The sequence below is a fragment of the Triplophysa rosa genome, linkage group LG12 (genome assembly GCF_024868665.1).
Source record: "Triplophysa rosa linkage group LG12, Trosa_1v2, whole genome shotgun sequence".
Classification (NCBI taxonomy): domain Eukaryota; kingdom Metazoa; phylum Chordata; class Actinopteri; order Cypriniformes; family Nemacheilidae; genus Triplophysa; species Triplophysa rosa.
In genome coordinates this window covers 20,482,150-20,498,209 of record NC_079901.1, presented here as the reverse complement: position 1 = coordinate 20,498,209, position 16,060 = coordinate 20,482,150, and the positions used below count along the sequence as shown (strand labels likewise).

At 38.7% G+C, this 16,060-nt stretch overlaps 1 protein-coding gene across 1 annotated transcript; it reads left to right on the top strand.

Moving 5' to 3' along the window:
* Positions 1 to 466: 466 nt before the first annotated feature.
* LOC130562572 (tudor domain-containing 6-like) lies at positions 467 to 15,820 on the top strand. Its single transcript, XM_057347652.1, has 16 exons — positions 467 to 570; positions 7,745 to 12,828; positions 12,933 to 13,057; positions 13,154 to 13,234; positions 13,321 to 13,351; positions 13,534 to 13,583; positions 13,672 to 13,726; positions 13,877 to 13,938; positions 14,258 to 14,312; positions 14,698 to 14,750; positions 14,838 to 14,901; positions 15,008 to 15,069; positions 15,149 to 15,209; positions 15,294 to 15,364; positions 15,475 to 15,529; positions 15,645 to 15,820. The coding sequence occupies exons 2-16, from the start codon at positions 7,791 to 7,793 to the stop codon at positions 15,818 to 15,820; spliced, it is 6,039 nt and encodes a 2,012-aa protein (XP_057203635.1). The 5' UTR covers positions 467 to 570; positions 7,745 to 7,790.
* The last annotated feature ends 240 nt before the right edge of the window (positions 15,821 to 16,060 follow it).

The window sequence follows — 16,060 nt, the reverse complement described above, 5'->3', positions numbered from 1 at the left end:
GTATTGACATATGCCGTTTGATGTATTAAATCTATTGTTTTCTTTAAAATAACTGCTTGGTGTCTTTGTTCATTTTCATTTAAAATCGAATCTAGCAATAAATTAAAATAATAAATGACTTAACTGGCAAGCACACTGGCTATATAACGTTTGTATAAAACTACAGGGATCATTTTCAGATATTATATTATTTGCAATAGTTTTGTTTCTATAAATTATTATATCGTAGGGTTTGGTCAACGTTTATTTATTTTGAGTACAATTAAAATATCCTTGTATCTTATTTTAACTGATAAAATAATGTATAATATAGTAAAGTATCAGCAGTATCTGAACCAATCACTGATACTACGGCATGAATCACAATGATGTTATTTTATATTTTGCCGTTCACAAACGACGTCCATTTTAAAGAACGTCCGCCTGACCTTAAATGAGCCAATTAGCTGAAAGCACGAGGGTGAGGCGCGCCGCGCGTCCTGGCAGTATCTTTGTCTCCTTTTGATTCAGTCTTGACGGTTGACAAGAAGCACTTTGTTTATGGCCAACAACTAAATAAAACTTGATGAGGTAAGTGTTTGTAATAAATATATGACGATTAAATGTGCACTAATAAAAATGTTTGCCATTTGGCGATATTTATAAACTAGCTGTTGTATGTCGTCGTATTTTCAGAGGTTACATCTCAATATTTACCTCAGAAACTACGCGTTACTATACTAAGGCGACTCCACTGTTACGTCCCTGGACTTCCAGGTAGTTGTTTATTAATGTTTTTCTGAGACGGGGTATCTGCAGGTCAGAGAATTGGGCGTGCTGAAAGGTGGAAGCGATCCGAAAGGTAGGGGAGTTCCGAAAGGTCTTTTCAATTGGTCGCGAAAACTGCCTGTTTCACATCCAAACCCACCTTTTCATTGAGGTGTTTTTGTATCGAAGATTTTAAATATGAAACCAAGAATCTGCAGTTGATTTACAAAGATACTGTAAATGGTATCTATACTCTTTGGATACTGGGGCCTATAAGTGGCCTCGACATGTTCTGAGGTGTGAGTTCCCCGTGATCACCGGGCTGTCAGAGCCGCCGAGAACAGCTTGATGTCACAAATACACCTAAAACTGCCCGCTGGCTCTAATGTCACTTTAGTGGTAACACAGGATATTATTCGTTTTGGTTACATTTCATAATGGGCAATCGTTGGTCTGATGAATCTACAGGTGCTGGTACAGGTGTATTGGTCTTAAGTAATATTCTAATTTTCTGAGATACTGAATTTGGGATTTTCATTAGTTGTCAGTTATAATCATCAAATTAAAAGAAATAAACATTTGAAATATAGCAGTCTCTGTGTAATGAATTAATATAATATACAAGTTTCACTTTTTGAATGGAATTAGTGAAATAAATCAACTTTTTGATGATATTCTAATTATATGACCAGCACCTGTATTTGTTCCCAGACTAATAATTTTGACTGAGGTCAGAGTTTCATAACTATACAGTATACACAGCCTAGCTGTATGTATTTATTAGTTAAACGTAGTCTTTGAGCACTCCCTGTGTATTGGTTTTCCCTATTGTACAAACGTCTTATGATACAAAACACAATATTTTATTGTAAAGTATATTTCATTTGATTAAACGTGAAAATAATCACATCAGATGACCTAAACCACATACATACTGTATATTTAAAATGATAACAAAAAGAAGCAGGATAGGGTTGTGTTGATATCATATTGCGTTTTATTGTAGATGTAAAATGAAGGAACAGGGGATTGCATATATTGGAGGTGAACTATTTAGAAATAACTGATATTTAAGGAACAGCTGAGTGTCACAATCAAAAGCAAATTACAATTATTATTTGAAGGGTGGTACAAATGTCTCTAAAAAGCTAGTGCAGTTGTAAGTGTCAAAATAATTTGCGTTCCTTGGTGTCATGATAGAATAGCAACAACATAACTGTCATACAGTAAAAGGCATTTCTACCGTTTTAGTACAACTATGATTTAGTAGCCTACATGTAAACAAAAACATGCAGAAAGACTAACATAACGACAGCTGCTTCTAAAAGAGTAAGTGCTGTTTAATTACCTTCTGTGATTTATTATTAAGCAATTTTGCAAAAACACAGACTTATCTGATACAATTTAAAGTTTTTAAGGGCTTATGTTCACAAAATTCACAAGTTTGCAAACTTTGCATTACACACACCTTACCGCGACCTTCCTCCTGTTTAAAAGAAATGACGTATGTGGTATGCTGAGGAAGAGCACCTTTGACCAACGAGATATCTTTCGGCACGCCCATTTCTCCGACCTGCAGAGACCCCTACTAATGTTTTTTTGCTGCTTGAGTTGTTGAGAAGCATGTTTTTAATGGGCTAAGATAACCTAAACTTGGACTTTTTTCAATAGTTTGACTTAAAGGCATGTTAAAAACACTGTTGATCGAGTGTTGGGTTGTGCACGCGTGTCTTAGTTGCTGCATTTCATATTATTAGTAACGTTAATTGCTGAATTGAGTCTTATGTTGGGATGTTTTGAACGTTATGTATAACTTGCTATTATAGTACTTCGATCGATTGATTGATAACGTTAGATCATTTAAAAACCAAATGTGAGTCTTGTCACATTGGGAAACTGATGTTTTTAGTTGTGTTCATCAAGCATAAGTTATTCAGCTGTGATTTGTTGCGCAGCGCTAAAATAACAGATAAATACATTTCTTTGACTTTATTTTTAATGTCTTTGTAAAGTAGTTCACACAAATTTGGTTAGTTGTTACATAGGTTTTGAAGCAGTGTATATACTCACTACTTCTCTATATGAAGTACAGTATGTGTTCATATGTACGTATGTGTCTCCATAGAATATTTTTTACTTCATGTTTGTCCAAAGGGAGGATTAAAGGGATAGTTCACCCAAAAATGAAAATTCTGTCATACTCACCCTCATGCAATTTTATACATGTATAATTTACTTTGTTCTGATGAACGCAGAGAAAGATATTTGGAAGAATGTTAGCAATTTCCACTTCTGGGACATTATTGACTACCATATAAGCCCTATTCGGACGGTAATTGTTTCTCATGGGGACGTAAGATATTTTCTCCATTTACGGGGGGGGGGTAAATGGTGATTTAATTTCCGTCCGAATCCAGAATGTCTGTGTTTTTCTCCCACCACCCGCGGAAAAATCCCCAGCCGAATTACCTACTGTTTTTGACAAACACCAAGGTCGTGCGGTAATTTAATTGCTCTCCGTCGTCCGAATCCACATCTCTGAGTTTATAACAGGTGTTAAATCCAAAATACGTTTTGTAAGTCCATTCTGACCAGATAAAATTACCGCAGAATGTTGCTCTTTAGGAGGTTCAGGGATTATAGTGTCTGATGCATTGAAAATACCGTAAATGGCAGCATAAAAAGCACAACATAGCTTCACATTACACGCGCACCTGAAGCACTTCTGCGAACGGAGAGAAATAGTTCACAGACGATAGAAAGTGCATCCTTTTGGCTTTCTTTGTTCTGCAAAACCACAATGTTTTGTGGTTATCGTGTATCTACGCAAATGAATGTAAACCCTTTACAGCTTCGAATAATATCATACGTGTCTGTATGATGACCAGATGATACAGAGTTTAAAGTCCCAGTTAAATTAAAAATGACAATTTCTATTTTTATATTAAATATTGCAGCGTTTATAGTAAATAGCTTATCAATGTGGGTCATTTTCTTTTGAAAATTCATGTTCCCCAGTTGGTTGCACCAAATTACAATTTGGTCGCACCCTTTTTTTTAGTAATCATAACGACCTTGCATAATGACCTCAGTTGATGAATGTTCTGTTAATTTGTCACTCTGTTTTTTAAAATAGTCGGCTATAGACCACTTCATATTTATATATGTACAAACCCGATTCCAAAAAAGTTGGGACACTGTACAAATTGTGAATAAAAAAGGAATGCAATAATTTACGAATCTCATAAACTTATATTTTATTCACAATAGAATATAGATAACATATCAAATGTTGAAAGTGAGACATTTTGAAATGTCATGCCAAATATTGGCTCATTTTGGATTTCATGAGAGCTACACATTCCAAAAAAGTTGGGACAGGTAGCAATAAGAGGCCGGAAAAGTTAAATGTACATATAAGGAACAGCTGGAGCACCAATTTGCAACTTATTAGGTCAATTGGCAACATGATTGGGTATAAAAAGAGCCTCTCAGAGTGGCAGTGTCTCTCAGAAGTCAAGATGGGCAGAGGATCACCAATTCCCCCAACGCTGCGGCGAAAAATAGTGGAGCAATATCAGAAAGGAGTTTCTCAGAGAAAAATTGCAAAGAGTTTGAAGTTATCGTCATCTACAGTGCATAATATCATCCAAAGATTCAGAGAATCTGGAACAATCTCTGTGCGTAAGGGTCAAGGCCGGAAAACCATACTGGATGCCCGTGATCTTCGGGCCCTTAGACGGCACTGCATCACATACAGGAATGCTACTGTAATGGAAATCACAACATGGGCTCAGGAATACTTCCAGAAAACATTGTCGGTGAACACAATCCACCGTGCCATTCGCCGTTGCCGGCTAAAACTCTATAGGTCAAAAAAGAAGCCATATCTAAACATGATCCAGAAGCGCAGGCGTTTTCTCTGGGCCAAGGCTCATTTAAAATGGACTGTGGCAAAGTGGAAAACTGTTCTGTGGTCAGACGAATCAAAATTTGAAGTTCTTTTTAAAAAACTGGGACGCCATGTCATCCGGACTAAAGAGGACAAGGACAACCCAAGTTGTTATCAGCGCTCAGTTCAGAATCCTGCATCTCTGATGGTATGGGGTTGCATGAGTGCGTGTGGCATGGGCAGCTTACACATCTGGAAAGGCACCATCAATGCTGAAAGGTATATCCAAGTTCTAGAACAACATATGCTCCCATCCAGACGTCGTCTCTTTCAGGGAAGACCTTGCATTTTCCAACATGACAATGCCAGACCACATACTGCATCAATTACAACATCATGGCTGCGTAGAAGAAGGATCCGGGTACTGAAATGGCCAGCCTGCAGTCCAGATCTTTCACCCATAGAAAACATTTGGCGCATCATAAAGAGGAAGATGCGACAAAGAAGACCTAAGACAGTCGAGCAACTAGAAGCCTGTATTAGACAAGAATGGGACAACATTCCTATTCCTAAACTTGAGCAACTTGTCTCCTCAGTCCCCAGACGTTTGCAGACCGTTATAAAAAGAAGAGGGGATGCCACACAGTGGTAAACATGGCCTTGTCCCAACTTTTTTGAGATGTGTTGATGCCATGAAATTTAAAATCAACTTATTTTTCCCTTAAAATGATACATTCTCTCAGTTTAAACATTTGATATGTCATCTATGTTGTATTCTGAATAAAATATTGAAATTTGAAACTTCCACATCATTGCATTCTGTTTTTATTCACAATTTGTACAGTGTCCCAACTTTTTTGGAATCGGGTTTGTACTTTACTACACATTGTCATAAATAAACTTTAAATACTTAATCTTAATAACCACTCTTGTTAAATGGTCTAAGCACGCTTGTGTTCTGATGTGTTTTGTGTGACTGATTTGATGGGTTCAGTCAGTGAGTCTCCTGAGTTCAGTGTTTGATGAGTTGTGAACAAAATGAATCGGTTCAAATGAGTCATTACGTCGCGATTCGGACATTAGTTTGTTTTTCACAGCGGTTTGCGCACTCGCACCAAGCGACCCTGTGAAATTTTACCTCGCACGTTATAAAAAACAGACGCATTTGCAAGCATTTTGGTCGCAGTCTAGAGCCCCGTACCCCGATAATATTCAGTTAAAATCTGAAAATGCACTTCCGCCCTGAAATGACTATCCATCTCAAATGATGTAAACTAGACGGCTTCCCCTTCAACTGTCAGTCTGCTGCCAGTTTCATTTCAAATTCAAAGCAACAGCTGTTTTATACATCCAATCAATTCGCAGTGAAAAACGTAAGCCACACCCACTAATTTTCTCCTTTGAAATTCCTTTTCACTTGGAAATGTGTTAGTGTTGGGTGATATTCTCTATAGTCATATCGTTCTATCGCCAGCCTGTGGATCGCCAATACACGATAGTATCCAGGGGTGGGGCAATTTATGCATTTATCTATGACAAGCTGAATTTTTGGACAAAAACAGAAGCTTACATGGCTAGAAAATGCTCATGTGTGACTGAAATTATCATTCTATCAGAGTGTAAGTTCAGTGCAGTTGGCAACCTTGTTACTTCCCACCACAACCTTTTAAACGAGAGAAAGTAAACTTGCTGTAAGTCATTATCATTCATCCAAATGCATCATTGATGCGCACGGCGTGCACTGTTATTACTTGATTGCCAAACGGGAACAACTCGTGCGCTGGTCTTAAACCCCCATGCGCATAACAATTCCTGCAAGGAAAAGCCTGAGCCGCGAGCATCACAAGCTGTCTCGTGCGCGGAAAACTCAAACCCCGCACATTATAAACTCTCTGGCGTGAGGAAAAGCCTTAGCCGCATGCATTGCAAGCTCTCTTGCACGAAGAAATGCACAATGTGCGTTTGTAATATTAAATTGCAACATATATTGGGAAACAGCCAACTATCGTCTAAGAATCAGCTATCACCGATATGTCTGAGTATCGTCGATACATGATAGTATCGTCAATCGGAACAACCCTAAAATGTGTCCAAATACGGAAGTAAAAACGATCGCAACTTCTGGTTCACGGGGACTTTAATAAGTTTTGGCTGTTAGCGTGATCTGCCAAATGCATAAATGTAAATGTGATCGCGTAGATGCATCAGGTGAGCACACACAACATGTACGCACACACAACATATACACACACACACACACACACACACACACGTTTACATAAGTTAGCTAACTTGTCCGATAGATCAGAAACACTGCTTCACTACACAGAGGGAGATGATAAGAACAGAAGGAAGACAACAAAAAACATTAGATATTGGCATTTTAAAATATTTTATTCCATTATAATTATTAAATATGTGCGAATTGTCATATGACTGAGAACGTGAGACATGCATTTTCTGGGTTCGCAGGATTACTAACTCACACCTACACCTTGATTTTATGTTTGTCCGAATGCATGAGTTTTATCACCAAGGAGCCATGCAGATTTATTTTTACAGACGTCCTTATGAGAAACAAATTACCATCCGAATAGGGCTGTATTAGGAAAAATTAAATGGTTGTCAAAGGTGCTCCAGAATTGTTTGTTTTGCTAAATTATTTAAAATATTTCATTTTGTGTTCAACAGAACAACAACAACAAAAAAAATACAATATGTTTTTCTACTATGGTAATGGATGATGTCACAGAACTAAAAATTGCTAATATTCTTCCAAATATCTTTGTGTTCAACAGAACAAAGAAATTTATGCAGGTCTGAAACAACGTTACGTGGGGGCACGTAAACGATGACAGAATTTTCATGTTTAATATATAAATATATTTAAGTTTTAATATTTAAATGTAATTGGTAAAGTGTTCACAATGTATATTGGAGTTATTTTGAAATATTGATAAGACGAAACAAGTTTGTCAACTACTCTTTTTTTTATTCTAGTTTTACCTGTGATAGGGTTTGGTCACGCTTGCGTTGAATTTTTACAATTGGACATTATTTGTAAAATAACATTTATATGTTTTCTGTTTTCTTCTCTCTTTCTAGATACACCAGACACTGGGTCATTAGAGAGTGAGTTGTGAAAAACACAATGTGTTCAATTCCAGGCCTCCCATCAACCGGTTCAAATGTTCCTGTACTTATTTTACGAGTAAACTTAAGCCCCTCATGTGTACTGGTAAAGTTTTGGGGTAATTTTGATCAAGATCGGAAATTTGCATATCAACAACTGAAAAAGGAGATTCAATACCCCAGAGAGGGATTTTGCGAATCCGATGGAAATCCTGGGGACTTGTGCCTAGTACGTGTGTATGAAACATGGTACAGAGCCCGTGTAGTGTCAAGAGATGCTGAAGAGTACAGTTTGTTTTTAATTGATGAAGGCAGAACACTTCATGCCACACTTAACACACTAGCATGGGGCAAAAGTGAGTTTTTCTATCTGCCTCCTGAGGGGGAATTCTGTGTTCTTGCCAATGTCTTACCACTGTCTCCTGACAAATGGACAACAATGGCCTTGGAGTTCATGAAGACCTTCTGTGGTAGAAGAGTGAGCGCCACTGTTCAGGATGTTCTCGTGCCTCATAGAACGTTCCTGCTTGACATTCCTTGTCTGTCCAGACAGATGTTTGAAATGGGGTTTGCCAAAAAACTGTCCAGTGAAAGGTTCAAAGAGTTTGTTACAAGGTCCTTGCAGGCTAACAGCGGATTCGCAGTGGATCTTCAGAAGATTCCTTTCATCGGGAACAAACCCTTCGAACTCATTGAGCAAATGGAAAAAACACAATCCTACATGTATCCAGAGTTGCAGACCGATACCGTCGAGACCGTGGTTGTTACAGAGGTAACAAATCCATTTAGTATATTCTGTCAACTCAAGGTCTTTTCTCAGGAGCTGAGGAAGTTAACTGAACAGATAACTCAGCATTATGAAGGAAGAATTGGAACAAATTTTGCCAGACCTGAGAATTTGGGAAGCCCTTGTGCATCAAGAGGAAGTGATGGGAAATGGTATCGTTCTGTGCTGCAGCAGGTCATGTCCGCCTACAATGTGGTTGAGGTTTTGCATGTGGATTATGGGAAGAAACAATTCGTACAGGTTGACAACCTCAGACCACTTGCTTCTGAATTCTTCAGAATGCCGGTTGTAACGTACGTGTGCTCTCTTCATGGAATAGATGACGGAGGTGTTGGTTGGACAACCTCACAGATCGATTTCTTGAAATCTGTCCTGCTCAACAGAACCGTGATTGCCAAATTTCAGTATCAGAGCCTTTCAGAAGGTGTCCACTATGTCACGCTTCATGGCGAGGAAAATACAAACATCAATAAGTTGTTTGAATTGAAACAGAAATGTGTGCTGGACTCCGAACTGACCCATGATGACTTTGCTGTTCAGAAGAGCCCGTCGTCTCAGAAGAGCAAAATTTCAGAGAGAAGCGAGTCCAAACACCCAGATGGGAACACAGGCATTGTTGATTGTTGCAACCTTCAAAAGCTACCTCTGAAATTCCAGGAGCTACCCGCTGTGGCAGTAAAGTGCTCCCTCCATGGCATTAAACCCAAACTGAAACATTGGGATGAGAAGGCCACATCGTTCTTTTCCAGAATCGTTGAAGACAAAGTACTTGATCTGCACATCCAAGACAAGTTTCAAGACACCCATATTGTTCAGTTAGTGGAACCCAGTCTAGATGGCGAAAATGATGTAAGCAAGTTGTTGTGCAGCACAGACCTTGCAGAAAGTGAAAAGAGCTTTGTGGGCAATCCTGGCTTAAGATCGTGCAGTTTAAAAATGGCACACACCGCTGACACAGTCAGTACAAGTACTCAACCTCAAACGCCATCCAGTTCTTCTGTTGTGACGGAAAGTGCATCAGCTTTCAAGGAATCTTTATTTCCAATTGGCAGTTCGCTGGAGGTAACCGTGTCCTACATTGAAAGTCCAAATGACTTTTGGTGTCAAAAAACCCAAAATGCAGCATGTTTGGAAGTGCTAATGCACGATATCCAGTGCTTCTATGCTCACAGCAAATTTCAGCCACCTTTTGAAGCAGCTTGTGTTGCCCGTCATCCTAAAATTGGTATATGGTACAGAGCCTTGGTCATTCACAAACACCAAACACCACATGTTGATGTGATTTTTATTGACTACGGGCAGACAAAGAAGGTTGGCGTTGAAGATCTGCGGAAGATTACTCCAGAATTTCTGAAGATGAAGGGACAAGCTTTCCGATGCAGTTTGTATAATCTTATCTCTCCAGTCTCTCACTCAGCTATAGACTGGAGCCCTGAAGCCACATTGCAGTTGCAAGATTTTGTTGACACTGCAGCCTCCACAAACGTGCCCTTGAAATGCACCATTTTTGCTATAATGTATGATGCCCAGAAAGTTGTGTTCAATGTGGTGGATTTGGAAACCCCGTTCCAAAGCATTTGCAATCTTCTTGTCCAAAGACATCTAGCTGATCGTGCACCCTCTAAAAGGTCTCCCATTTCACCTTTTCTCCTGGTCACCTACTACTATTCCTCACATGTTATCAAGACTGGGTGTGAAGAGGAAGTGAGTGTCACCTGTGTGAAAAGTGCCACTCTGTTCTTTTGTCATCTGGGAAGAAATTCTGACCAGATAGAAAAACTTGCTGACAAAGTCAACTCCCTCTGCATTCAACTAGCGGTCACCAAGTGTCCTCAGACGTTCGGAACAGTTTGCTTTGTGAAATTCACAGATGGACTTTGGTACAGAGGGCAAATCAAATCTACAAAACCGTCAACCGTGGTTCACTTTGTGGATTACGGAGACACACTGGAAGTCAATAAATCATGCTTGCTACCAGTTCCAATCGAAGCAGGAGACATAATGACTGTCCCAGTGCAGGCAATCGAATGTGGGCTCTCGGATATACCAGACAACGTACCGGGTGAAGTGGGAAAGTGGTTTCAGAATTTAGCAGAGGGTGGTTGTTTCAAGGCGTTGATCGTGGCAAAAGAACCTGGAGGAAAACTGATAGTGGAACTTTATGATGGGAAAACGAAAGTCAATGCATTGATCAGACAGAAGTTTCGCAATGATATCCCCCAAAATGAACTGAGCGCAATCAAAGACTTTGGCACAAAGAACAAAATTGCACAAAGCTTGGCAACCCATGTGAGAGAAAGTTTCAGTGGTCTGAAGACAAGTCCACCAAATAGGGTTCAGCATTTCAGCCAAAGTCAAATAGGTAATAGGTTTGAATCAACACGGAACAGGTGGGGAGACCATAAAGATGGTGGACCAGAACCAACAAAGGAATTTCAAAGGTGCCATAATACCACAAAACCAGAGATATCACCAAGAAAGCCAAATGATGGAAAACCAAATGAGTTGATGCTCCCTTGTCAATCTAAGAAAGATGGTGGTGTTAAAATCAAGCCCCAGATGTCTCTCAAAGAATCACAGATCCCAGTGAAACTCATAAAATCAGGGATGGAAGCCAGTGTTTTCATCTCGCATTGCAATGGCCCCTTTAGCTTCTTTGTTCAGCTGGCAACTGATGAGGATGACATTTATGCACTTGTCGAGAAGTTAAATGATGGCCAGTTAAAGGGTGTGAATCTTGATCCCACTGATATTTACGAAGGCGACCTGGTCCGTGCAGTGTTTCCCGATGATAACTCTTGGTACCGTGCAGCAGTAAGAAAAAACACTGGTGACACAATTGATGTTGAGTTCGTTGACTTTGGAAACACTGCTGCCGTTTCTCCCTCAAAAATATGTCAACTCGAACATTCATTTGCTTCGTTTCCAAGGTACGACATCCACTGCTCGCTAAATAAACAGAATGTTGACAGCACAGACCAAGCATCCAGCTTCAAACAGGTAATTGAAGAGAATGTGGATAAGGTTGTGTGCACGTTTGTGAAGCTTTCAGGTGCTGTGTGGGAGGTGACACTTGATGTTAATGGTGTGGTGCTTGGATCCACATGCAAGGATGAAAGTCCACCAACAGCTGAGCTTAAGAGCACAAGTGTCAAGCAAATGTCTGATGTCACGACCTGCACCTATTACAAAAACCCTGACCTATCAGTTGGACAAATGATCGATGGATATGCCTCAGTCATCAAAGGTCCTCAACTCTTCTGGTGTCAGTATGCAACAGACAAACTTCAAGAGATAGCAGATGTGCTACAGAATGTCGGTGATGTGTTGGAGAATACAATGAAGGAGGATTCTCTGACAGTGGGAAGTGCTGGCATTGCCCTTTTCGCTGAAGACGATCTGTGGTATCGTGCTAAAGTAACAACTAGGGACCATGATACATTGTCTGTTACTTTTGTAGACTATGGAAACGAATCCAAAGTCAATGTAGGTGATGTGAGAGCACTTCCATCCAAGCTATCTGATATTCCCCCTCAGGCGTTTGACTGCCAGCTTGAAGGCTTTGATGTTTCCAAAGGTTTCTGGGATGAAAATGCAGATGATGAGTTTTATGAGCTAGTTAATGACAAGCTTTTAAACATCACCGTTGAGAGAATGGGAACCTCTGAAATGCCCCACTTTGTCAAGCTGGAGTTTGATGGTGTTGTCATCAATGATGCAATGCTACAATATTGGGAAAGTCATGAAGGCCCATCAGTTAAACTCTTAAATGGGGGAAGACTTGTCCCCTATGAAGATTCTGTGGTAACTGAGATTAATATTGGCTCAGAAAAAACTCTTGAAGCAGACACTGATGTTACTGATAAAATCTGTACTCCAGATAACAAAATACAGCAAGAGGAAGAGACTGATGTACCAGAAGGTACTGAGGTTGAAAATGAAGTGCAGGCTGTCCCACTTGTGATGAGTGATGAAAGTGTTCACTCCCCTGATTTGATTATTGTAACAGAGGAGCTGGTGTCCGCATGTGACACAGAACACGAACCAATTGCTGATGTCACCAGTAGTTTATTAGACCTGACAAACCAGCATGACTTTGCTCAAGAGACCCTAGATGCAAAGCTTCATCCTCCAGTTTTGGCAAAACAGTCTGAGGAACTATCAGATGCCGCTCCCAAAGACGATTCAGATGGCATCCTTCAACAGGAACTTCATTCTGAATTGTGCCATGTTGAACCAGAGTCTCTGTCATATGAGATCATTCGGTCAGGTAAGCCTTATCACAAATAATTGAGCTTATGTGTCACTGTTATGATGTATATAATCCTATTACACCATTGTCAGTTTATAAACGCAGTATTTTATTTCTTTAAGACTTTGGTTGTATAAGGCAGGCTACAGAGAAGAAACCTGTTGGATCAGAATGTTTTATATGGTCTCACGTAAGAAGAAATTGGTGTAAGGCACAGGTTTTGAAGGTTTCTGAAGATGCTGCATTGGTAAATGTCACTTCTCTTTTTTGTCACATTGGTTCTTACAGTCTTGTGTGTTTTTTGTTTCATTTTATATTTACAGTTATGTAAAAAATTTTGCAGGTTCTGCTTGTGGACCATGATTCTGAGGTGGTGGTCGATCCACTCAACATCTATGAAATACTGCCAGAAAAGCCATTAGAGGTGTGAAATAGTAAAACAAAACTTAAACTTTTTTAGTGTGTTTGTTAAAGAAAACGTTTATTTATCTACTGTTGTTATATTTGCAGCCATTAAGCGGTGAAGCTTCAGTTCTGGATGGTATGTATCTATTGCTTTTCATTAGAGGAGGCACTTCTAATTGCCTTTGTGATTTCATATTGTCATGTTTTGAGGCTGTATTATTGTTAAAGCACTTTATTCATTACTAAGATATGTTGTCACATCATGTATGCATTCTCAAATGGTTAACTTCAAGAATCCTATACTTGCGTGTTGTGTAGATGAGCTAACCAAAGTAATACATGCTGCACAAATGAAGATTGCCTCTCAGGTAAATAGACTTTTCATTGTGGTTAATAGAATGATTGCAGCTTTAATATGTAGTAGCGCATCTATGTTTTATTTATCTATGACAATAGGGTGAAGATGCAGAATATGAAGCTGCTTTCGCTTCATCCTCTGAGGAACCAAAAGGTAAGCGAATAACTACTAAAACATCCTGCTAAAGTAGAGGTATATTTTTTGCTACGGTATCAACCTTGTAAATACGTTTTCTGTTACCCTAGTGATAAGTTGGTTATTGAGTTGGTAGAGCAAAATTAATTGATATTTTAAAACGTCAAGGTGATGAGAGTTGTAAAAGACTCGTGGAGCAGATGGATCCAGGTGATGAACCCGCAGAACAGGTGTGTGTGTCTATGTCTATGTGTGTTAGTACGTGTGCATATTGTGTGTGTGGAGCGTTCTCTATGTGGGTGTGTCTGTCTTCTGTGTTTTCAACTTTTTCTTGTTTTTACAGGTATAACTTTAATTGTTTTGCTTATAGTCAATATGTCTCATGTACAGCTGCTTTGTAACAATGAAAATGGTAAAAAGCGCTATATAAATAAAGTTGAGTTGAGAACAAGCAGAGCGTGTTATTCTAGCAATCAGAAAAATGTGAATTCACGCTATCCGATTATTGTCAGCTAATGTCTTAACTTGTACTCATGTAAATTCATATAGCTTCAAGCGGAGGAACCCGTGTCCAGTTCTGAAGGCTTGGTTGAATTTGCTGAAGGTAAATCTTTGATTTTACCCATGTAGAAAAATATTGGGGCCTCAGTTCAAAGCATGCACAAAAGCTTTCCTTCTGAAATAATTACATTTGTTAATATAAACTCTAATAGACTTATTTTAAGTCTATGTGAATGTGTAGATGTAGACAAATATTGATCTATGGTTATAAAAAATGTAAGAGTACATAATGTGTGTTTGGTGAGATTGTCTTAGTTTTAGTGGAGCTAGGAGCTGCTTAAAGCAACGAGGCCGCCTTATTATTAGTTTTCTGGACATTATAAATGCTGTGAATATATAAAATAAATCTAGGTAGTTACTAGATGCAATTTTTTGACTTCTTAATCTTAGACTTTAATATAAATCTTTGCTTTGTTTTTTGGTTAAAGAAGTGTCAGGGGCAGGAGCACAACTAGTTGAAATACTGACCTCTACTGCATGTGTAAGTATCTATTTTTCTCCAACGTTGTCATATGTTCTTAAAATACGTGTATAAACTCACTAACTATATCTTTTCAAACTTCCTAAGTCAGAGCACCTACAAAACAGAGAGCCCCAGGATGACATCAGTTCTTCAGCTGGAGAGCAAAAAGGTTGTTTCTTACTATTTACATATACCATGCATTTGTTGGTGTTTTAACTTTGTGCATGAAGAATTAATTGTTTGGTTTTATTCTTATTTGTTAAATGTTGCTTAAGGGGGTGCAAATAATATGGTGGATTTACTGATGGATTTCCTTGACGTTGGACTCCTGAAAAAGGTGTTATACTTGCTGTCTTGTCTTATTTTTGTCTTATTCACACCACCCAGTGGCTGAGAGTGTATCATGTTTCCCGCAGGTACAGGAAGATATTTGCAAGACTGGAACCGAAATGGATGCTTTGCTTGAGGAGTTCAACAGTACGGCAATTTTTTATTCTATGTGCAATTGAAAGTGAATTTAAATGACTTGAGCTTTTAGTATTAACAATGTATTATAAGCAGGTGTTACTGCAGATCTTCTTGTTCTGACCAGTGACAATGGAGCAGAATCAGACACTGGGTCTGATGACACGGTATTATAGTCTTAATGTTAATTTACTGGTGAAGTAATGTATGAAGTTAAAAATGATTTGTTTTAAGCATGCTTGTCGTTGACATACTTTTTGTTTACGTCGCACTTCAGCTCCAGGAAGATGGAGGTGTGATGGAGGTCTGTCCTGATGCTGAAGAATATTCATGTAAGTGAAGTGTTTTCGTTTTAAATAAGGTCACAAGATATAAGTAACAATTTCATCAAAAAAATATATTCCTCTATAATGGATTAAATGACGAACCAGTGAATTTGCTTTGTAGGTGTACAAGAAATACCACAAGAAAGGCCAAATGCATCTGATTGCACCAGCGCAGAAGAGCAGGATTTAAGAGTCACTCATCTGACATTAAAGGTTGAGGATGAATCTGATGATGTTATTTTTGTTGGTGTTTTGCGAGAATCCCAAGTAGAGGTATGTCAGCCAGAACAGAAGTGACTAATGTAAACACAGAGTTTGAGTTTAAGTTACTGTTTTTTTTCCTTTTAACGCCAACAGCTTGGTGTATTTTGTAAAGGTGTTTTTGTTCACATTCGAGGTCTGATTATTATATATAATACTTGTTCATTTGTAGGGATTAATTATGTTTTGCTGTTTATATGTATTGCACTCTTGCAAAATATTTCACTGTTAGCTTCCATAATTAACCTGATGTCTGATTATTATATTTATATATAT